Source organism: Capricornis sumatraensis, chromosome 8 (genome assembly GCF_032405125.1).
Source record: "Capricornis sumatraensis isolate serow.1 chromosome 8, serow.2, whole genome shotgun sequence".
Classification (NCBI taxonomy): domain Eukaryota; kingdom Metazoa; phylum Chordata; class Mammalia; order Artiodactyla; family Bovidae; genus Capricornis; species Capricornis sumatraensis.
The window spans coordinates 39371540-39394922 of record NC_091076.1 but is presented as its reverse complement, the minus strand read 5'-3'; the positions used below and the strand labels follow the sequence as shown (position 1 = coordinate 39394922).

The following is a 23383-nucleotide window of genomic DNA, read 5'->3' as shown; positions in this document are numbered from 1 at the left end:
CCCCAGGTGGTGCCCTGGTAAGAGTCTGCCCGCCCATGCAGGAGACTTGAAAGATGCAAGTTTGATCCCTGGGTTGCAAAGACCCTCTCAAGTAGGAAATGGCAACCCACTGCAGAATTCTTGCCTGGAAAATTCCATGGACAGAGTAGCCTGACGGGCTACAGTCTATGGGGTCACAGAGTCGGCTATGACTGAGCACGCATCACTGACGATGTAAATGGTGATATCCTCTGACTGATATTTCTGTGTCCAGAATATATTTAATTTTAATCTAACGTATCTGTTTAAGGCCTATACCAAACCCTCTGGAGAAAACAAATGTAAGAACTTGACTCCACGCATTTTAGCATCTTAAGAAGTTATGCTCTGTCGTCACTCCTCCCTGACTTTGAACCTACTGGGTTTATTTTTGGGGCCAGTATCCTGGCTGCCTCTTGCCTAATGTCTTTTCAGTCTATAAGAGAAATCACAGGCATCTTATTCTTCAGGAAACTGCCCCTTTCTAGTCCCAAACTTAGGTAAGTGCACTTCTAGAAGAACCTGTGAATACACACTTGAGTGTTGCATTTCATCAATTCTAAGTGGTACTTTGAAGTATTTAGCTTTTCTGAAATAAAGATTTCTTGTCAGTGATATATTAGATTGATTATAATTGTTAGTCTTAGCTACTGAAAAGGGAGCTCAGTGCGGAGCAGGACTGTGTTTTGCCTCTGTAAAGATGAGCAGTGTCTATCATGGTGCCTCAGCAACCCATTGCAAGTGCTTAATGAAAGGGTGGACAGATGAGAAAACTAGAAATTCAATGATAGAAAGTTTCATTGTGAGAGCAGTACAAAGTAGAGATAAAGAAATATCACATCTGTTTGAGAAGGATCGGGGGAGACTGAAGTAAAAGAGACATTTGAACAGAAATTCAGAAAAGAGCAAGTCATTCCCCACTTGTGACGTAAGGAGCATTTTTCACAGCAGAAGAAAGAGTATGAGACAGAAAGATGGGAAAGACGAGTGAAACTTCAGAAAAATGTTGCTTGGCTACTTTCAAGGAAATGCAGGTGGGTAAAAGGGCATAGATAGACACGGGATTTTAGAGAGAGTCTGAGTGCGTCGTGAGTGTTATGCCCAACCATCCATGTTCTATTCTGGAATAGCAGTGAATGACTCAAGGGCTTTCAAGGGTTGAATGGCCAAAGTTGTGCTTAAAGATGTATCTAGGGGTGATTTGTTAAGTGAATTGGTTGGTGGAGATAATATAGATAATAAAACTAGTTACTAAGTGGCTTTCACTCATACAGCAAACGTTTGTTCAGCACTTATTGAGTACCGGACACAGGTGCCATAGCAATAAATACAAAACTCAGTTGTTATCTTCAAAGATCTTATCATTTGTAAAGGCAAACAGTCAAATCAACAAGAAAAATATACAATAAAGCGTGTCCTGTGTGTGCACATGCTCCATGAGTCCTGACCCCAGTCTAGGACTGGGCGCAGACAGGGGAGGTGGGTCGATCAGTGAAGGAAGCCCCTGGGAAGGAGGTATCTTCTTAGCTGAGCCCTGAACGTGAAAGATGACAAAACGCATCTGAGAGGCGGTAAGTGCAAGGTCCCGGGGGTGATGTATCTGTCTTACTTCCTGTCGTAGATAATTCAGAATGGTGGAATGATGAGTTGTGGGGATGGGGTGGGAAAAGATGGAGAGGTGGAGAAAGGCAGGTTGGTGTGTCAGGGCAGGGAGAGAGGCCGAATGTGCCTGGAAAGGGAAGGAGGAGGCAAGTGCGGTGTTCTGGAGGGAAGAAACAAGGGCCTGATGGGGCAAAGGGCAATGGACATGCAAAAAAAAAAAAAAAAAAAACAAGCGTCTCTTCTGAAGTAGAAGATATTTAACTTATCATAGACTCATGCACTTGGCAGAATGTATTAGGTTGGCCAAAACGTTCCTTTGAGTTTTTCCATAAGATGTTATGGAAAATCTCAAACAACGTTTTTGGCCAATTCGGTTCAGTCACTCAATCATGTCTGATTCTTTGCGACCCCATGGGCTGCAGCACGCCAGGCCTCCCTGTCCATCGCCAACTCCCAGAGTTTGCTCAAACTCATGTCCATTGAGTCGGTGGTGCCATTCCTCCATCTCATCCTCTGTCGTCCCCTTCTCCTCCCGCCTTCACTCTTTTGGCCAGCTCCGTATTAAATCCCTCCTGTATGCCAGAGGGTTGCTGAGATGACAACAGCTTATATGACATTAAGTGTCATGGCCTGCTAACTGAGCCACGCTGATCTCACTCTGGAAGCCATGAGAAGGGAAGGAAGCTGAGTATCCTCTTCCCTGTGTAGCTTTGCACTTGGGTGACCAGGGAAATGGCAGTATCGCCCGCTAGATTATCTCTGTTTTCACTTTCTCCCAGTTGGATTCCATGGCTCCACCAGGATAGAGGGGAGCTTGCAGACCTTGACATTTAAACCAAAGGACCGAAGTATCTACCATACACAGAAGAAATGGTTGAGTCAGAGAATACAAAACGCACAATACCTGACAGAGAGCGTACAGGGCAGTATTAAAGGCAGGGGTTGTGAAAATAGTGAGCTATGAATCTTAGCTCCTATGCCAGCTGTGTGAACTAACTTACTTAACTTCTGCCTCTCATTTCTTATCTGGAAAATGAGGGAAATCAATAATAACTACTATAAGTTTGATGTAAAAATTAGATGAATAAAATACTTACAAAGCACCAGTATAATATACACATGCCACATTGTGGGCATTCATCTGAAAAGTGACACTGCCAGTTTTCAATAGGACAGAAGAACATAAAATGAGAAAACATTCTAGGTTTTTTAAATGTGGGGCTTACATCTTAGACACAAAATAGCATCCTGCAATTGTGCTTTCAAATAACCTAGTCAAATATAGTCAAATAACCTAGATTCTCTACAGAAATGACTTCCCAAAAGAAGTATATCTTATTTGGAGATTGAACCACCATAAGCATGCACAGATTATGAAGCAGCATTGAGGATATATTAGTATTTTTATGACAGTATTTGATGCCCAAATAATCCTCTTTGGTTAGAACCTACTGCCAATGAGACCAGGGTCAAGGCCATACCTTCTGTCTTTGATCTTACACCTGTTTCATGCTCCAAAGTCACTCAGGGCAGCTTGTCATGAGGGGCTTGGGGACAAAGGCAGGTGGTTGAGAACAGCTAGATGGGTCAAGCCCACTTGGGCCAGCAGCAGAGACAGTTTGGGCAGTGGTCCACTTAGACTTGGGCATCTCCCCATGGAAAGCATAGCATTCATGCTTGCTGCACGGTAATGGGAGCATGTTGAGGGGGAAAAAAAAGGGAATTCAAGCAAGATCTGTATTATCTAATATAAGTAATGTCCGACTCTGAGAGCTCATATATTTTTTACTACTGTATCCCCAGCACTTGAAATGTGATTCATATATAATATGCTTGATGACCGCTTTGTTGAATGAATGGATGATGATGTTTCTTATTAGGAAGGGATTTTACTCTCTCTAGTATCCAAGAGAAAGCTTGTGTCAACAGGCTATCCAGGAAAACCCAGGAACAGGCACACGGCTGGTCGGAAAGAATCCAGGAGAGGTTCTCCTCTCTGGGGGGCAGGTAGCTTAGTCTTGGGGAGTCAGATATGGATGGAAGGGCTGGTGTTGGGGGGTGCCGATTCCACAGCAGGTTCTGAGGTCCAGAAGCTCAATGAGTCATAAGAGGAACATGAGTAGGCAGTGGTGGTACATTCACCACTGTGTCTGAGACCATTTTCTCTCTGCCCTCTGGGTGAAAGTGATGATCATGGCAGAAGAGGCCAGAAGCCTTGGCCCAGATGGAAACAGTGGTTCGAAGGGTAAGATGTCCTCAAATACAGAGGGGAAAAAAAAAAAAAAAAAAAACTAAGTGCTTCCCAGGTGACACAACTTCTAAAGAATCTGCCAATGCAGGAGGCTCAAGAGACATGGGTTCCATCCCTGGGTCAGGAAGATCCCCTGGAGAAGGAAGTAGCAACCCACTCTAGTATTCTTGGCTGGGAAACTCCATGGACAGAGGAGCCTTGTGGGCCTGGTCCATGGGGGTCACAAAGAGTCAGACATGACTGAGCAGGCACTTGCTCATTTTAGTGTAGTGGAGGCAAGGCCTTCTCAACTCAGTGTGCCTCCTTCAGAGGATTTGTACTGATCTATAATGCTGCCAAGCTGCTTGTGAAAGCAGGGAGAAAACCAGCTCCCATAAGGTGATTAGGCTTAATTGAATGTGTGTATGTGTGTGTGTGTTGTGACCCTTCTTACTGATTTGCAATGATGAGTGTGTGACGCTGATACAGAAATAGAAAGAGGCTTAGCTTTCCTAATTGTCAATCAGGAGTCAAGCCTCGTGTCAAGACACAGACGCATCCTCTCATCAATTGCCCATAGCAACACTGTTAGAAGTCTTATTAGCTCCATTTTACAAATGAGGAATCTGAGTCTCAGAGAGCTTCCACACTTGCTCAAAGTTGCATTGCTGATTAGTGACAAGAATGGAATTTAAACGCAGGAAACGGAGGTGTGGGGAGTTTGCGTCACTTAGCTAAGCGTTGTGCTGAGATAAACATTTCATCTTTCCTCGGCACCAGGCATCCTGAGCAGAACACGCTTCTGGCCTTCAGCAGTGAACGACTGGCTCTCACTAGCAGACCCTGAAGCAGTGCCACAGCTGGTGGACTGAGTCAGACAGCGACTGCCCACGAGATCTTACTGCCATGGCTCGATTCCAGCGGCAGTTATCCCTGGAGAGTTACTCAGACAGTGTTTGAAGTTGTGGTTCAAATGGACAAACTAATTGTTGAGTTTGTTCCCAAATCATTGCTTTGATTTCTTGGTAACAAAGCAATTTGACTTCAAGCCCTGTTTCTTCTCAGCTCCCTCTCCTTCATCTGTAAGCTGGCAATCATCCTTGCATCCTTCAGCCAAAGTTATCTCAACCAAATTCATATAATAAACATTTTCCAGGGCTGGAGAATTTTCCCTCACTGTAAAGCTTGCAGTTCACTGGACCTTCTCCATTACAACAAATTAAATGCTTGATCGTATCTTAGACACTCTATCGCGTTCACTATTTTTCTTCTCCAAGTAATATTTGTAGCTCAAAAAATGAAATGAATGATCACCCAGAGATAATCACTGTCAATATAGCATGCAAGCTTCCAGAGTTCTTCCCTGCTCTGCATAAACTTTAAGTTCAATTCAGTTCAGTCGCTCAGTCATGTCTGACTCTTTGCGACCCCATGAATCGCAGCACGCCAGGCCTCCCTGTCCATCACCAGCTCCCGCAGTTCACCCAAACTCATGTCCATCGACTCAGTGATGCCATCCAGCCATCTCATCCTCTGTTATCCCCTTCTCCTCCTGCCCCCAATCCCTCCCAGCATCAGGGTCTTTTCCAATGAGTCAACTCTTCACATGAGGTGATCAAAGTATTGGAGTTTCAGCTTCAGCATCATTCCTTCCAATGAAATCCCAGGACTGGTCTCCTTTAGGATGGACTGGTTGGATCTCCTTGCAGTCCAAGGGACTAACAAGAGTCTTCAACACCACAATTCAAAACCATCAATTCCTCAGCGCTCAACTTTCTTCACAGTCCAATTCTAACATCCATACATGACCGCTGGAAAAACCATAGCCTTGACTAGATGGACCTTTTTTGGCAAAGTAATATCTCTGCTTTCTAATATGCTATCTAGGTTGGTCATAACTTTCCTTCCAAGGAGTAAGCGTCTTTTAATTTCATGGCTGCAATCACCATCTGCAGTGATTTTGGAGCCCCCCAAAATAAAGTCAGCCTCTGTTTCCACTGTTTCTTCATCTGTTTGCCATGAAGTGATGGGACCAGATGCCATGATCTTCGTTTTCTGAATGTTGAGCTGGAAGCCAACTTTTTGACTCTCCTCTTTCCCTTTATTCAAAGGCTTTTTAGTTCCTCTTCACTTTCCGCCATAAGGGTGGTGTTATCTGCATATCTGAGGTTATTGATATTTCTCCCGGCAATCTTGATCCCAGCTTGTACTTCTTCCAGCCCAGCATTTCTCATGATGTACTCTGCATATAAGTTAAATAAACAGGGTGACAATATACAGCCTTGATGTACTCCTTTTCCTATTTGGAACCAGTCTGTTGTTCCATGTCCAGTTCTAACTGTTGCTTCCTGAACTTCATATAGGTTTTTCAAGAGGCAGGTCAGGTGATCTGGTATTCCCATCTCTTTCAGAATTTTCCACAGTTTATTGTGATCCACACAGTCAAAGGCTTTGGCATAGTCAATAAAGCAGAAATAGATGTTTTTTTGGAATTCTGTTGCTTTTTCGATGATCCAGTGGATGTTGGCAATTTGATCTCTGGTTCCTCTGCCTTTTCTAAAACCAGCTTGAACATCAGGGAGTTCGCAGTTCACGTATTGCTGAAGCCTGGCTTGGAGAATTTTGAGCATTACTTTACTAGCGTGTGAGATGAGTGCAATTGTGTGGTAGTTTGAGCATTCTTTGGCATTGCCTTTCTTTGGAATTGGAATGAAAACTGACCTTTTCCAGTCCTGTGGCCACTGCTGAGTTTTCCAGATTTGCTGGCATATTGAGTGCAGGACTTTCACAGCATCATCTTTTAGGATTTGAAATAGCTCAAGTGGAATTCCATCACCTCCACTACCTTTGTTTGTAGAGAGGCTTCCTAAGGCCCACTTGACTTCACATTCCAGGATGTCTGGCTCTCGGTGAGTGATCACACTTTAGTGTATTTTATTGTGCCTATCAGGGCTGATACACTGGTGTCTGTGCCCAGCTGCTGGTCTGGGTTTGGAGAATCTCAGGTGAGACTACTTGGGGTGACCTCTTTTATGATTGTGCTTCTTTAGTTGCTCTAACTCGGGGCTGGCAGAGTAGGGGAAGGAGAAAGGCTCCTTCGTTACTGTCTTGCAAGTTATACTTTTTCCTGTTCTGAACTTGTTGGTCCAGAAAGTCACCATACGTGATTCCTTCCAGATGTCTTACGCCTCAACCTCGAACAACCCTGTTTCCATGAGCCTGCCCCGCTTTATTACCTGTGCTGCACTGTGAGCCAGTTTCTCGTTTTATGACTCAGAATCTGACAGGGTGCTGTTCCATAATCAGATCTTCTCTACCCTCCAGACAGGTTTCTTGAGTACATTTTATTTTTAGAATGTGCTAGGTGTGGTGGACTACACAAGAGTCCTAGGAATTTATATCTGCACGGGGTGTAGTTTAGTTCAGAAACATTTCTTAAGCACCTTCAGAGTCCCACGCAGAATATTTGCTGCTGGTGTTACAATAATGAAGAAGTGTTTATGTTCTCATAAGAAAATCAGGTACATATATGCTTTAAAAAAAAGATTTCTTCAGGTTTGGGAGTTATGTGAGCCCAGGGAAAGGAAACAGCCATACCTGTGTGTCCAGTGAAAGCATCCATGAAGACATCTTATATGAGTTGAGTTTTCAGGTTGCGCAATAGCCAGGTGAGAGATAATTGGCAAGGTTATTAGAGGAAGAGAAGACGTCAAGAGCCAAGCACAGGGAGACTTCTGTGGTGGTCCCGTGGTTAAGAAGGCACCTTGCAGTGCAGGGGACCCAGGCTCAATCCCTGGTCCAGGAAAATCCCAAATGCTGGGAAGCAACTAAGGCAGTGAGCCACAGCTACTGAGCCTCTGCACCACACCTAGAATTTTCATGCGTCACAGCGAAGGAGCTCACATGACACTATCAAAGATCCTGTGTGCTACCAACAGACCGACCCAATGCAGCCAAATAAATAAATATTGAAAAAAAAAAAGAAAAACAAAGGAAGAAGATGTGTCTTTCCTCTTCACTGTTATGTCCTTAGTACTTAAAATGACTGGTGCATAGTAAGTGTTCAAGAAATTCTTTTTTTTTTAATTAATTAATTTTTTTTTTTTTTTTTTTACTTTACAATACTGTATTGGTTTTGCCATACATCAGCATGAATCCGCCTTGGGTGTACACGTGTTCCCAATCCTGAACCCCCCACCCACCTCCCTCCCCATCCCATATCTCTGGGTCATCAAATAAACATTATTTTAAACTATACTCACCATGCTGCATATTGCATCTCCATGGCTTATTTATTTTTTAACTAGAAGTAAATTCTTGTTAGATGAAAAAATTGAGAGGAGAGTACAGTAGTAGGAGCTGGAATGGTCAGGGCAGGCTGAGTTGAGTGGAGATGGTTTGGGAAAGGCCAGAAGGTTTTCAGGCTTGAAGATGATGTAAAGGAAGGTTGAAAAGTGCTTTGTGGGGTCAAGAGAGCTGTAAGAGTAGAGCACAGAGTCTACATGTTATAGAGTAGCGGGAAAAGTTGTAATTGCAGGCTTAGGAAAAACTTGAGAATAAAAAAAAAAAAAAGCTACATTTTTTTCCCCTTCAGTTAACTATGTTTTATATTTCCAAACTTTTTATAATCAAAAATCTAATATTACAATAGAATAATCATAGCTAACATTAAGGGTCCACTTACTAGGTCACAGACACTGTTCTAAGTGGCTTCCATATATTATCTCACTTGAGTTTCTCAGAAACTCTGTGAAGGCCTAGTTCCATTTACAGATTAGATTATCAAGTCTCACAGAAGTTGATAAGTTACCCAACGTCATGTAGTACATGGTAGAACTGGAAATTGATCCAGACAGTCTCTCTAAAAACTGTTCTCTTAGCCACTACTCTATAACTGAGGTTTTAGAAAGTTATTCTAGAATGAGGGACTCAGGAAGAGGACGTTGAGAGTCATATTTAGAAGCTACAAATGACCATTCACACTGGTTTCCATTCTGCTGACAGTATTAACAGTCTGGAGAGTTCACTCATAGGCCTCCTCAGGTTTCATGATGCCAGACCTGCAAAGTACAAAACATGACAGTTCCAGAAGGAGAACATTCAGTTTCATCAAGTAGCTACTATGTGCCAGCAGTGCCGTGTCTCATCCAATGCTCATATTTATACCAGATTGGTCCTGTAATTCCCAGTTTATAGCTTCAGTCAATTGAAACTCAGAGATACCAGCAACTTGAAAAATGTTGCAAGATTTGAACCTGTATTTCTAATGCCAGAATATATGCACATTCCACTGAATTGGGCTGCCTCTTGGACTCAGCTGGCTATGTCAGTTTGAAACCCTGCTTTGCCATTTGTTTAACAGTTTGGAGACTCTCTGATCCTGTTTTCTCATTTGGAAAGAGTGATAGTACCTTCTTTTTCTCAGTTCTTGAGCGAGTTACTTGGGCCAATGCCTCTGAGAGTGCTTTGTAAATCATAAATATTGTTGTTTACTTGCTAAGTCCGACGACGCTTTGCGACCCCATGGACTGCAGCCCACCTGGTTTCTCTGTCCGTGGGATTCCCCAAGCAAGAATACTGAAGGGGTTGCCGTTTTCTTCTCCAGGGAATCTTCCTGACTTGGGGATGGAACTAGCATCTCCTGCACTGGCAGATCGATTCTTTATCCCTGAGCCACCAGGGAAGCTCAAAATATAAATAGAAACCTGCATTATGTGACATCGGGTACAAATGCATTTTACAGTTCCACACCCATCATTTTCCCAAATCATAGGTGTGTGGTCCCATTCTGACTTTTCCAGAGAGCTTAGGCTGTCTAGTCCTATAGTGACCTATGCTGGGAGAGCATGGCCTCCCCTGGGTAGCTCTGAGTTTTAGGAGATGAAGCTTGCCAAGCTCCATTTCCTGCAACTTCAGTTAACAGCTGGAGGGCAGCACTGAGCTGGAGCAAGTCCTCTCAAGATTATTTAAATCATCAGTTCTTTAAAAAGGATCTTAAGATCGGTTAAATATTCATGAAGGCATTCTTCCTGGCAGCTCCTTCATTGTAGGTAATTACAGAGGGTTTAAAATATCTGATGTTGCTTGGAAGCACACAAAGCTCAGTCAGCTGCAAGCTGACAGCTGATTTGTAATTTAATTAACATCCTGGCTTGTCCTGCTCTTTGTGGCAAAAAGTAGGAATGTATTTCCTTTCATTAGTGAGTTTGTTTGAAAAAATTCAAATAGAGCACCTGGGAGTGCTTTTCATCCCTCACGTCAGTCCCTTCACTTACATCCTGCTCCTGTCTTCGAAAAATTCCTCTTTCAAATGTCCTTTGGGTTAGCTGTATTGCCAATCGTGGATCACTTCATTTTTTTTGAAGGATAACTTATCTTGGGCAAGATCTGTGTGGAATCGGTCATCACTGAGCTTCGACCCACTTTTTTTATCTTTTATTTTTTATTTATTTTTTAATTGGAGGAAGATTACAATGTGGTATCAGCTTCTACACTACAGCAATGCAAACCATAATTATACATATATCAACTCCTTCCCTTCCCTCCTCCCACCAACCCAGAGCATCAGGCTAGGGTCCTTGTGTTATATAGCAGCTATCTTATTTTAATGGTAATATATATATGTGGATGCTACTTTCTCTAACCCACTTTTATTAGCTCTTTGAGTAATGGATTTTGCAGAGAGGTTTGGCTGCAGACTACTATTTATTCAGTGAGTGTTGGTTGAGAACCTGCCACATAGCAGATACCAGAGGTGAGTAGTGAACCAAGCAGGCAGGGTGCCAGCCTCCATGGAGGTTTTGATTTAAAGGAGGAAGCAGACAGTAAGTAAATGATCACAGAAAGAAATGTAAATTTAAAATATGATGAGTTTTATGAAAAGTGAATACAGGTACCCTGAAATCCTGGTAAGCAGGGAGCAGTGAGATACACGGAGGGGAATTCCATAATCTAGCAGCCCCCAACCTTTTAGGCACCAGAGACTGGTTTCATGCAAGATAATTTTTCCATGGACGGGTGGGGAAGGTGTGGTTTCAGGATGATTCAAGGGCATTGCATTTATTGTACACTTTATTTCTCTTATTACATCAGCTCCACCTCAGCTCATTGGGCATTAGATCCCAGAGGCTGGGGACCTCTGCCCTAATCTGCCCAGAGTAGGAAATGGCAATCCGCTCTAGTGTTCTTATCTGGGAAATTCCATGAACAAAGGAGCCTGGCGGGCTCTGCCTGGGAAACATGGGACCGCAAAGAGCTGGACACAACCAAGTGACTGAGCACTGAAGTCAGGACGCCTCCGGGAAGAAGTAAAGGGGGAAATCAGGTATTTCTGTCTTGCCCTTCCTCCTCCTGTTTTCAGTTCAGTTCAGGCAATCAGTTCAGTTCAGTTCAGTCGCTCAGTCGTGTCCGACTCTTTGCGACCCCATGAATCGCAGCACACCAGGCCTCCCTGTCCATCACCACTCCTGGAGTCCATCCAAACCCATGTCCATCGAGTCGGTGATGCCATCCAGCCATCTCATCGTCTGTCGTCCCCTTCTCCTCCTGCCCCCAATCCCTCCCAGCATCAGGGTCTTTTCCAGTGAGTCAGCTCCTCCCATTTTGCTCCTCTCTAAATCCCCCTCCTCCAGATTTGCAGTGTCCATGCAACTGTTCTGGAAGAATAGGTTGGGATGGTGGACAGAAATGATGAAAAGGGGAAAGAGAACCCTGCTGCAGTCCAAATGCTAGAGACTGTATTTCAAAATAAAGACGCAAATATACATGCTAGCCTGCTCAATGCATTAAACATTCTTTTATCTTCTCTCTTTTTTCTCTTTCTTCTGTCCGTGTTTTCCCTCCAGAAGGGAGGCAGTGAGTTCAAGAGAGGATGTCAAAGGCATGGTAATGAGAATGACTCTTGGGTCACAGATTGGCTAGGACATCATGGAAGAAGGAAGAAACTGGAAAAGAGGGCTGGCTAGCTACATACCGCCCAAGTCCTGATGAATAAAGTCCCTTAAACAGCCATTTATTAAGCAAAATATTTTCCTCAAAATAAGATGGTGGAGGCAAGGCCTGGATAAGAATACACTGTTTTGAAAGATAAACTTATACAGTCTTGAGAAGAAAGGAAAACCCTTTGTTTTCCTATAATTCATTTTTTGAGACTACTTTCCTCACTCTTTTTTTTTTTTTTCTGTTTTCTGAGCTTCACTCACTTTTTTCTCAGAGGTTCATCACTCTTTGCAAGACTGCTATTTATGTTTAACTTTCTAAGTGACTTCATGCTTCTCTGAAAATCAGTGCTTCTCCTCTACACATTTTTAAAGCTGAGAGACTTCTTCCAGTGGCAGTATGCAGTCAGCCAGGCCTATTGAGCACACACTATGTGGCCCTTGTTCTGGCCTGAGGCTCTGCAGGAGACAGACAGATGGCAGAGGTTCCTGGCCTCAAAGAACGTAGATTACAGAGGCGGAGTTAAGACTTGACACAAAGGATGCTATCTGTTGCTATATTAACAGAAGGCAGGAAACCAAGAGGTTTTGAGCATTTACTAAATGTCAGGCTTTGTGAACGAAGCTGTAATCTTGCCTTAAGTTTGTCCGCGCTTTGCAGTATTGCTGTCAGTCTTAAATGGGATACTTTGTATAACACTCTTTGAAAAGTGCACAACATTTATTAACTTTGAGTTGGACCATAAAGAAGACTGAGGGCTAAAGAACTGATGCTTTTGAATTGTGCTGTTGGAGAAGACTCTTCCAAGTCCCTTGGACAGCAGGGAGATCCAACCAGTCCATCCTAAAGGAAATCAGCCCTGAATATTCAATGAAAGGACTGATGCTGAAGCTGAAGCTCCAGGATTTTGGCCCCTGACGCGAAGAGCCGACTCACTGGAAAAGACCTTGATGCTGGGAAAGATTGAGGGCAGGAGGAGAAAGAGGTGACAGAGGATAAGATGGTTGGATGGCATCACCAGCTCAACGGACATGAGTTTGAGCAAGCTCTGGGAGATAGTAAAAGATAGGGAAGCTTGGTGTGCTTCAGTTCATGGGGTCGCAAAGAGTCGGGTATGTTTGCGCGACCAAACAACAAAGGCACTCTCGCACACTTCCCTTTCAAGAGCACACAAACATATTCTGGTTCTCATAGCATTTGACTTGTCATTCATCAGAACAGTGCCAGCTCCTGCAGCCAGGGGGAAGCAGAGCACTTTTTATTGCAGAAACAGCGCTAGACTCGGGATTTTATTTATGAGGCCTTGAAAAATTTGTGACTTCTCCCTCAGCTATTATACACCTTGCCCATGCAGCGTCATCTTCCAAACCTTGCAGAACCTCCCAGGGATGGACCAGATGCTTGCAGGAACCTGCGTTGGAATCCTTGGAAACTCGGGATGGTTCTGACTCACACAGGCCTCAACAGAAGGCAGTGAGCAGAATTTGATCCAGTCGTGGCCATCCGCATGAGAGGGCCCGGTGGCAGAATAAGAATGCCAGTATGAGCGCATGATGATTCAGCTGGGAGGGCTGTTTCATCAGGTTGATCATATTATTGCTCAGATGACTGAAGTCTACTTCAGTTAATGTCACATTCGTCAGTTTCTATACGTCTTACTATGGTCCACTGGAGATTGAGATGACTATGACTCTGATACTGAACACGGTTCTTGGCCTTCCCTAATCAGCAGAAATTGACAAGAGGCCAGACCAGAAGTTCAGCCAAGGCTTCATCAGGGCTCTTGTGCCGGCTTCCCAGGTGGCAGTGGTAAAAACCACCACCACCCCCTGCCCCGCCAAGCAGAAGCCTCAAGTTCATTCCCTGGGTTGGGAAGATACCCTGGAGTAGGAAATGGCAACCCACTCCAGAAAATTCCATGGACAGAGGAGCCTGGCGGGCTACAGTCCGTGGGGTCACAGAGTCAGACGCGACTGGGCGACTGAGCTCAGGAGCAAAATCAAGTAACAGGTTTGCTTGTTCACTCCCTCGATAGGGGCAGGCTAGTTCCTTACATGCGATGAGGGTAGAATGTGTCCAGGGGTTGAGCCGAGGCGGTGGCTGAGATGGTTGGCCCACCCCTTTGTGGTGTTGAGTGCAGAGGGGCACACACAATGCCCTGCTTTTTTTCCAGACACCCAGTTTTTTGACTCCCAGCTCTTCAGAAATGGCAGTGGGTTTTTTTGGTCTTTGTGTCTTTTGCCCCATGCACACGGTTGTTTTGAGTCCCATCTAGTCTTTGTATATTGTAGCTTGAGGAGAGGTATGTCCAGGTGCAAGCTTTGCAACACTGCAGCAGAGGGTCCCAGGTCCCAGGCCTGTCTCAACTCCATCTCTGCTCAGAAGTGCTCACGGGCTAGTAGGAGAGACAGACACACAGACAAGTCATTGTGGCTTAGAGCTGTTATTTAATAGCAGGAAACTGTGAAGAACCCTCAGTTCAGTTTGGTTTAGTAGCTCAGGCGTGTCCGACTCTTCGCGACCCCATGAACTGCAGCACGCTAGGCCTCCCTGTCCATCACCAACACCCAAAGTTTACTCAAACTCATGTCCATTGATTAGGTGATGGCATCGAGCCATCTCATCCTCTATTGTCCCCTTCTCCTCCTGCCTTCAATATTTCCCAGCATCAGGATCTTTTCCAAGGAGTAAGTTCTTCTCTTTTCCAAGGAGTGACTTCATCAGGTGACCAAAGTATTGGAGTTTCAGCTTCAGCATCAGTCCTTCCTATGAATATTCAGGACTGATCTCTTTTAGGGTGGACTGGTTGAATCTCCTTGCTGTCCAAGGGACTCTCAAGAGTCTTCTCCAACGCCACAGTTCAAAAGGATCAGTTCTTCGGTGCTCAGCTTTCTTTATAGTCCAACTCTCACATCCATACATGACCACTGGAAAAACCATAGCTTTAACTAGATGGACCTTTGTTGGCAAAGTAATGTCTGTGCTTTTAAATATGCTGTCTAGGTTGGTTATAACTTTTCTTTCAAGGAGCAAGCGTCTTTTAATTTCATGGCTGCAATCACCATCTGCAGTGATTTTGGAGCCCCCAAAATGAAGTCTGTCACTGTTTCCACTATCTCCCCATCTATTTGCCATGAAGTGATGGGACCAGATGCCATGATGTTAGTTTTCTGAATGTTGAGCCTCAAGCCAACTTTTTCACTCTCCTCTTTCACTTTCATCAAGAGGCTGGGAGCCTAAAGAAAGAACATCCTTCCAACCTTAACAGTTGGTCAGAGAATGTTTCTAAGAGAGAATGACATTCAGTCTGATTATCCAGGACTTGAAAAAATTTGCCTGAGAAAGGAATCCAGGGGTGGAAGTTAAATTTCAGAATGGGGAAGGGCATGGAATTCCAGAGATGAGGGGCAAAATGAGCTACAACAGGGATCATAAATTATTATTAGGGAAGAACATAAATTCTTCTCTGGCCTGAGCACTTCTGCCTAGTTCCCCTGGAGCTAGGAGAGAACATAGAATCGGTTTACAAAAGTTCTGTTGTCCCAGAGGCCCCTCCAGTGGGCTGAGCTGAGGGGAGGAAAAGAAGAAGGCACGTACATCAAAGCAGAGGCCTTCCTCAGTGACCCTCCTTTTAAAGGAAATGCAGAAACCCTCAGTGTTGCCCAGTCTGGCCTCAATGACTAAGAGAAAAGCCCTGGAATGAGAGAAGACTCAGAGTTGCCCAGAACATTAGCGCTGATTCTTTTTTTTTTTTTTTTTTAGTTGGCATATAGTTGCTTTATGGTGCCGTGTTAATTTCTGCTGTACAGCAAAGTGAATCAGCTGTATGCATACATGTATCTCCTCTTTTTTGGATTTCCTTCCCGTTTAGGTCACCACAGAGCACTGAGCAGCATAAGCACCGTGCTATACAGCAGGTTCTCATCAGTTACCTATTTTATGCACAGAGTGGTTATGTGCCAACCCCAGTCTCCCCGTTCATCCCACCCCCTTTCCCCCTGTGGTACCCATGTATTTGTTCTCTATGTCTGTGTCTGTATTTCTCCTTTGCAAATATTGATAAGTTCATCTGTATGGAGCCAATTCTTAAATCATGATTTGACCTCTTGCAGAATGGTTTAATCTCCCTTGTCAGATGACTCTTGAAGATTTCCTGATAGTTATATTTCCTGAAGATATAATTAGTCTCTTAAGATCTTTGAGTCCTAATTAGTTTAGAAGAATATTTAAGTGAAGTGCTCTAGCTCCAGAGTCAGACTTGTGTTTGAATCCTGGTTTGCTTGGTATGTAAGCTTGGGAAAAAATGCCCATCTGACCAAGCCTGAGGCGATGGAAATTGTAACACCAATCTCCCAGATGTAATGATGTGTGTAAAGCATTTAGCATAGTTCCTGAAACATTAAAATGAAAGTGAAAGTTGCTCAGTCGTGTCTGATTCTTTTTGACACCATGGACTGTGTAGTCCATGGAATTCTCCAGGCCAGAACCTTTCCCTTCTCCAGGGTGTCTTCCCATCCCAGGGATCGAACCCAGGTCTCCTGCATTGCAGATGAATTATTATTAATGGTTTTAATATTACCATTCATGTTAGAATTAGTATTTTTGTTAATGTTAATATTAATAGTAATTTTAGTAGTACAGAAAAACCTTTTTTTTGTTATAGCTGAAGTTAAATCTAAGCAGAGAGATTCTTCCAAACCATGTCAGAGTGATTCCTCTGGAGGCTGGTGTTTGAGTTAAACACGGCACCTCTCACTGGTTCTTGTCATCTTTTGCTTAGTCATCTCTTGGAGAAAACTGGAAAAATAAAGGAGGAGGACCACTTGTCTGGTACCAGGGGGAGTATTGTTTAGGTCTCTTGTTCGGTCACTAAATCGTGTCTGACTCCTTGCGACCCCATGGACTGCAGCACGCCTGCTTCCCTGTCCTGCACCATCTCCCAGGGTTTACTCAAATTCATGTCCACTGAGTTGGTGATGCCACCCAAGCATCTCATCCTCTGTTGCTCCCTTATCCTCCTGTCTTCAATCTTTCACAGCATCAGGGTCTTTTCCAGTGTCAATTCTTTGCATCAGGTGGCCAAAGTATTGGAGTTTCTGCTTCAGCATCAGTCCTTCCAATGAATATTCAGGGTTGATTTCCTTTAGGATGGACTGGTTGGATCTCCTTGCAGTTCAACGGACTCTCAAGAGTCTTCTGAAATCCCACAATTCAAAAGAATCCGTTCTTTAGTTCTCAGCTTTCTTTATAGTCCAATTGTCACATCCATACTTGACTACTGGAAAAACCATAGCTTTGACTAGATGGACCTTTGTCGGCAAAGTAGCGTCTCTGCTTTTTAATATGCTGTCTAGGTTTGGTTCAGTTCAGTTCAGTCGCTCAGTCATGTCTGACTCTTTGCAACCCCATGAATCACAGCACGCCAGACCTCCCTGTCCATTCTAGGTTAGTTATAGCTTTTCTTCCAAGGAGCAAGTGGCTTTTAATTTCATGGCTACAGTCACCATCTGCAGTGATTTTGGAGCCTGAGAAAATAAAGTCTCTCACTGTTTCCCCTGTTTCCCCATCTGTTGCCATGAAGCAATGAGACCAGATCCCATGGTCTTAGTTTTCTGAATGTTGAGCCTCAAGCCAACTTTTTCACTCTCCTCTTTCACTTTCATTAAGAGGATCTTTAGTTCCTCTTCACTTTCTGCCATAAGAGTGGTATCATCTGCATATCTGAGGTTATTGATATTTCTCCTGGCAATCTTGATTCCAGCTTGTGCTTCCTCCAGCCCACCATTTCTCATGATGTACTCTGCATGTAAGTTAAATAAGCAGGGTGACAATATACAGCCTTGATGTACTCCTTTCCCGATGTGGAACCAGTCTGTTGTTCCATGTCCAGTTCTAACTGTTGCTTCTTGACCTACATACATATTTTTCAGGAGGCAGGTAAGGTGGACGGTATTCCCATCCCTTTAAGAATTTCCCAGTTTGTTATGATCCACACAGTCAAAGGCTTTGGCATAGTCAATAAAGCAGCAGTTTCTTTCTATTATCATTCTAGATCCTCTTTCATTCTGGAAAGCTTCAGAGCTGTTGATTACCCATTTCTCCATTTACACTCAGTAAAACTGTTTCTACTCAGTAATACAGTTGTGTACACAAAATTCAGTTTACACTCAGTAATACAGTTGTTATCACTGTGCATGTGACTTAGCTGCACATGTGTATTATTTACTTGGTAATTTGTAGCCTTCTCAAGGTCAAGAACTGGTTCACATTCAGTTTGGGTTCTTAGCATATATTACTGAAAGGAAAGATGTGGCGAGATATATATAATGCTTAAGAATCTGATATCCTTTAAGATTGTGTCAGTCCAATGATGTGGTCTGTTTTTGCTTAAGCCTGAGTTGACAATGTTTCACAATGAAAGAGGTTGCATTCAGGAGCCAGAATTACTTGGTAGCTTGAGCAGGTTATACCCAATTCATCAATTTGTTTAATTGTCAGTCATAACTTTATTCAATAAATAGTTATTGAGCATATGTGCCAGGCATTGGGTTAAAGGCCTGCAGATATGGGGATAAACTAGACCCAAATGGCCCCTGTTCTCACAGAAACTTATAGTGTAATGTAAAAACTCCGAAAATACAGAATCATATAGCATGATAAAAGTTGTGGTTTGGGGAGTATAAGCAGCTATGGGAACACCCACAAAACCTCGGATTTGCGTTTCATGAAAGCTTCTGAGAAAAGGTAATGTCAAGATTGAGTCCAGAGAATCAATGAATGTTAAGATGAGCAATTTTTACTGATAAAGCATTAATTGAGCATCAAGATTGAGTTTATAGTCTAATTTAAGCCTGTATCGCTCTTCAAATTGGGTCTTAATTTTATGGAAATAATTAAATAAGTTCTTTACAGTACCATGTAAGTTTAACCAAGTTTATTATCTCTCTGTGTCCTGATTTATTCCACCAAACAATTCAGTGAGATGTACATTTTTATGAATGAAATCTTTCTCTATACCAGCTGAATCTTACTGCCAGAATCTTTGAGGAGCTTCTATAATCAGTTTAACTTTGCAAACTTTTACTTTTGGTGTTCTTGGATATTTAGGTTGTAGAACACAAGCCCTTCCTGGCTGTGATGAGTGACAAGAATATGGCTTTACATATGTTGAAGTTTTTAAAGCTTAAAAAATTCCTCAAAAAACTAAAAATGGAATTGCCATATGATCTAGCAATTCTACTTCTGGGTATCTCTCCAAAATAATTGAAAGCATAGTTCCAAACATGTTTTTGTAAATTCATGTTCATAATAGCCTTACCCACAATAGCCAAGAGGTTGAAGCAATCAACAGCTCATCTACAGATGGATGAAGAAACAAAATGTGGTGTATACATACAATGGGATACTATTCAGCCTTGAAAAGAAGGAAATCCTGTCCTCTGCTACAACATGGAGGACACTTGAAGGCATTAAGAGGTAAACCCGTCATGAGAAGCAAACACCATGTGATTCCACTGATACAAGGTGGAATTGTCATAGAATAGTCAAATTTATATAAACAGAGAGTAGAATGGGGGTTGCCAGGGGCTGTAGGTGAGAAAATGCTGAGTTGTTTAATGAGTAAAGAGTTTTAATTTTGCAAGATGAAATCTGAAGATCAGTTACACATCAGGATGAATAAACTTAGTATTACTGAACTATACACATAAAAGGGGCTTCCCTAGTGGCTCAGATGATAGAGAATCTGCCTGCAATGCAGGAGACCCAGGTTGGATTCCTGAGTTGATAAGATCCCCTGGAGAAGGGAATGGCAACCCACTGCAGTATTCTTGCCTGGAAAATCCCACGGACAGAGGAGCCTGGCTGGCTACAGTTCGTGAGATCGCAGAGTCAGACACAACTGAGCGAGTTACACACTTTCATATGCTTAAAACAGTTCAGATGGTAAATTTTATGTGTATTTAACATTTTTTTAAAAAATCCTTTAAAACTGAAGGTAATGATATGTTTATGTTTATTCCATAGTCCTGTGGTAAGAGTGGTGAGATACAAGAGTTCAGCACTAGTGGGGACTCAGCTCATGTAGTGGTGTTGGGGGTCACTTATCATGAGGAAAGGAAGCCTGAGCTCTGTCACATGGTCAGTGGGAGTCCCTGAGGTGTTTTAAAGAGAAAGACTCTGTCACTGTAAGATTCAGAAAGCCAGCCCCTTGGCATATGTACAGAGCTCATCCTTAACCGTTTGGGCACAGGGACCAGTTTTGTGGAAGACATTTTTTTCACTGGGCTGGGGTGGGGTGGGGAAGGTTTCAGGATGATTCAAGCACATGACCTGATTGTCCTGCCTCTGATCTGGCAGGAGGTGGCGCTCAGGCAGTAACACAAGCGATGGGGGGCAGCCGCAAACACAGATGAAGCTTCACGTGCTCGCAGGCCGCTCTCTTCTGTTGTGCGACCCCGTTTCCAACAGTCCCTAAGACTGTTATTTGTTTGTGGCCCGAGGGTTGGGGACCCCTGTGGCCAGGATGTGTGGGAAAGGGGCAACCTCAGCAGCAGTCTGTCCAGTCCAGAGGCTGTCGCTGTGGTCCAGCTGAGAGCTGCAAACCCGAACGTGGGCAGTGGTTAACGGAGGTGGTGGGAGATGAGGACCGAGTAGGCTCAAGAGCTATCTGAGACAGTAATGAGGTAGACTCAGTGATTTATTGAATTGGCAGATGGCAGGGGGTGAAGGAGAGGATGGCGATTCACTGACTCCTACTTCTCTGGCTCGGGGGATCGCAGAGATGGCAGCGCCTCCCAGAGAGAGAACTGAAGAGGGGGAGGAGTCCTGGAGGGGCTGTAGGCTGAAAGCCAGAGCCGCTAAACTGGGCATGTGTGTGGCGTTATTCCACTTCCAGCAAACACCACATAACTGATCCAGAATGAATATTAAGCTTGATTCATGTTTCTAAGTCAGATGACCTTCCCAAATTATTCATAGAGTTGGGAAGATAAAAGTATGGTATTTTGTAATGCACAGGAATGTTCTAGCCTCATTTTGTTGTGTATCCTCCATAGAGTGCTTTTTTTTTTTCAAACCAAGCTGCTGTAGGCTTGGATTTCATCTCCTTTTGGGAATGGGGGCGGGGGGAGCTTTATGAGAGTAGAAAAATGATTCAGATTCCAATTATCTGGACAGGGTCCCGGCTCTCATGACCAGGATGTAGGGGGTCCTGGACAAGTCTCTTAACCTCTCTAAATGTCAGTTCTCTCATAAGTAAAATGGAAGAAGAAGATAAGCATCATAGATAAGAAGAATTGCAGTGAAAGAAATAAATGAGAGTCCTTTGCAAACTGGTTCATGATATTGTCAGCTGTAATTTTTGTTTTGAAACTGATATTAAGCTTGGAACACTGTGGAAAGCCTCCCTGGAAAATAAAAGTAATGATGATCAACTTCTGAGTAAGAATGGACTCCAGATTGAATTGCCAACCCTGAGTGGTTCCTCTTGTTACTGTCAGTTTATGAGTCAGCTGGAGAGCTGATGTTTAAGAAATCATATTTTTCACCTAAAAATGAGAGAAACATAAGCATGATTTTATAAGAAAATGTGTTGTTTGTAACCTGATATGATAATAGTACCTGTCGGTGATGATAATAAAGGGGTACTGGGAAGTGGTAGGCATTACAGGTAAACCTGTTGTGTTATGTCAATGTTTGGGCCTCTGCCCCTGATTACCCCTTTGCCATTCACAGGGAACAAAGGAAGAACAAGGCAAACTAACATTTTATTAGCTGGGTTGCATGTGGGATATAGAGTGTTCCCTTTTTTCTTTCCCAAGTAGACTAATAGCCATGAAACAATGAGACTCTAACAGTGGGGTAGGTCTGAAGGAAATGGAGTGAGAAGCAAAGAGAGAAGGAAGAATGGGACACCCAGGCCAAGGCTGGAGATGGAGATTGACCCATGGCCGTGCCTACCCTCCACAGAGCATGCCTTGCCCTGGCCCTGTTCTCTCTCTGCCAGCTTCCTTTGGTGTGCTTGGAAGACCCAGAGGAGGGCCTTACTTTTGACAGAGGATGCTCTTACTATTACAGGCATGTGGAAGGAAGGTGACAAAGAGCAAAAGGGACCAAGAAAGAAGAAACTATTATCTCTTTCCCCTCAGGGAATCTTCTCAACATGATACAGGCAGATTTTTTTTCCCCTTAATTTTTAAGTTCTTTAAACGAAAGCTCCATCTTTGGAAATTGTGAACCTTTGTCCTAGAGTATAACTAACCTGAATCAACACTCCTCCACCTTGGATATGAAAGGAAGAAAATATTCTTTCTTTGGAGGCCAATACAAACAATGCAGGTGGCAGAAATTTTCCCTTATTTCCTAGAAAACTTACAACTTTCATGCTTTCTGAATCAAAATTAGATTCCCCAACTGGTTGCATCAGAATTCTGTCTTCTTGCTCTGTGCTTTTTTTTTTTTTTTTTAATTTTCCATCCTTGACCTAAAATTTTTAGCACATATTTAGCTATTCTGATCTTTGGAGGGATACCTCCTCACCTATGTGTCATTTGTTATCATGCTTCTATGTTTTATAAAGAGAGATAGTCCGCTATAGGCAAGGACAAGTCATCAGCATTGGTTGGCACTAATGGTTGGTTCAACGTGGCTTGCCGTTGACCTAGGTTATGTGCCCACCCAAAGGGACTGAAGCAAAGCCTGTTGGGCGACGTCAGCAATAGATGTGCACTGCGCCCTGTAAATGAAGTGAGAATGTGAAGTTCAGAACGGTACCCTTGGCAAACACTCATGCTTTTTTTTCCTTTTTTGTCTTTTCTCCTAGAAGTATCGCTATCAAGATGAGGACGCTCCACACGATCATTCCTTACCTCGACTGACCCACGAAGTGAGAGGCCCTGAACTGGTGCACGTGTCAGAAAAGAACCTGTCTCAGATAGAAAATGTCCATGGATACGTCCTGCAGTCTCACATCTCTCCTCTGAAGGTCAGTTCTATTGCTCTTAGAGCTGGCGGCAGGGGATGGTGTGCATTTGCTAAGGGAGATGTCTGCTGGCTTAAGTGGGGCTCTTTTAAAACACTGCAGTGGGACATGGTTGCCAAAGGGTCTTTCTGTGGTTTGGAGGTTTGCCTGGAATTCCTGACAGGTAACCGGACAGTTACTCTTACTGTTATTTGTTTACGTGTCTGGAAAATTCTTTTAGTTTCTGCAAATGGGCTAAGGAGAGACCAAACACTGACAAACTGAATGGGAAAATACACTGATCCGTGTATTTACAGAGCCCACAAGGACATCAAGATTTCATTCAAATTGTATTTCTCCCTCTCTTTGCTTGGCTCCAGATAAATATAACATGATGACACCTAGTAATTGCCTCACCTTGTAGACTAAAAAAGAAACTGTGAGTTGGTTCATCAACAGCTCTATTTTATAATTCTTTCTATTTGGTGTCATACTTTTCCAATGCTTTCTACATTTTTTTTTCTTAGATTTAAAACAATTTTTTGGTAAGTGCTATTTTGACAGGAAGGGACAATGAAATGAGCGTTAAGAAATTTCTGTGTTCCTTGGTTGCAGTTTACTGTGTCATTTGCTTT

General features: G+C 43.3%; 1 protein-coding gene across 1 annotated transcript in view; it reads left to right on the top strand.

Annotated features, from left to right (window-relative positions):
• DLG2 (discs large MAGUK scaffold protein 2) overlaps nt 1-23383 on the top strand; it is a 1427929-nt gene that overhangs the window by 195735 nt on the left and 1208811 nt on the right. Inside the window, exon 2 of the mRNA XM_068976931.1 lies at nt 22614-22772. Coding sequence (XP_068833032.1) covers nt 22614-22772 — 159 coding nt within the window. The remainder of the gene's footprint in view (nt 1-22613; nt 22773-23383) is intronic.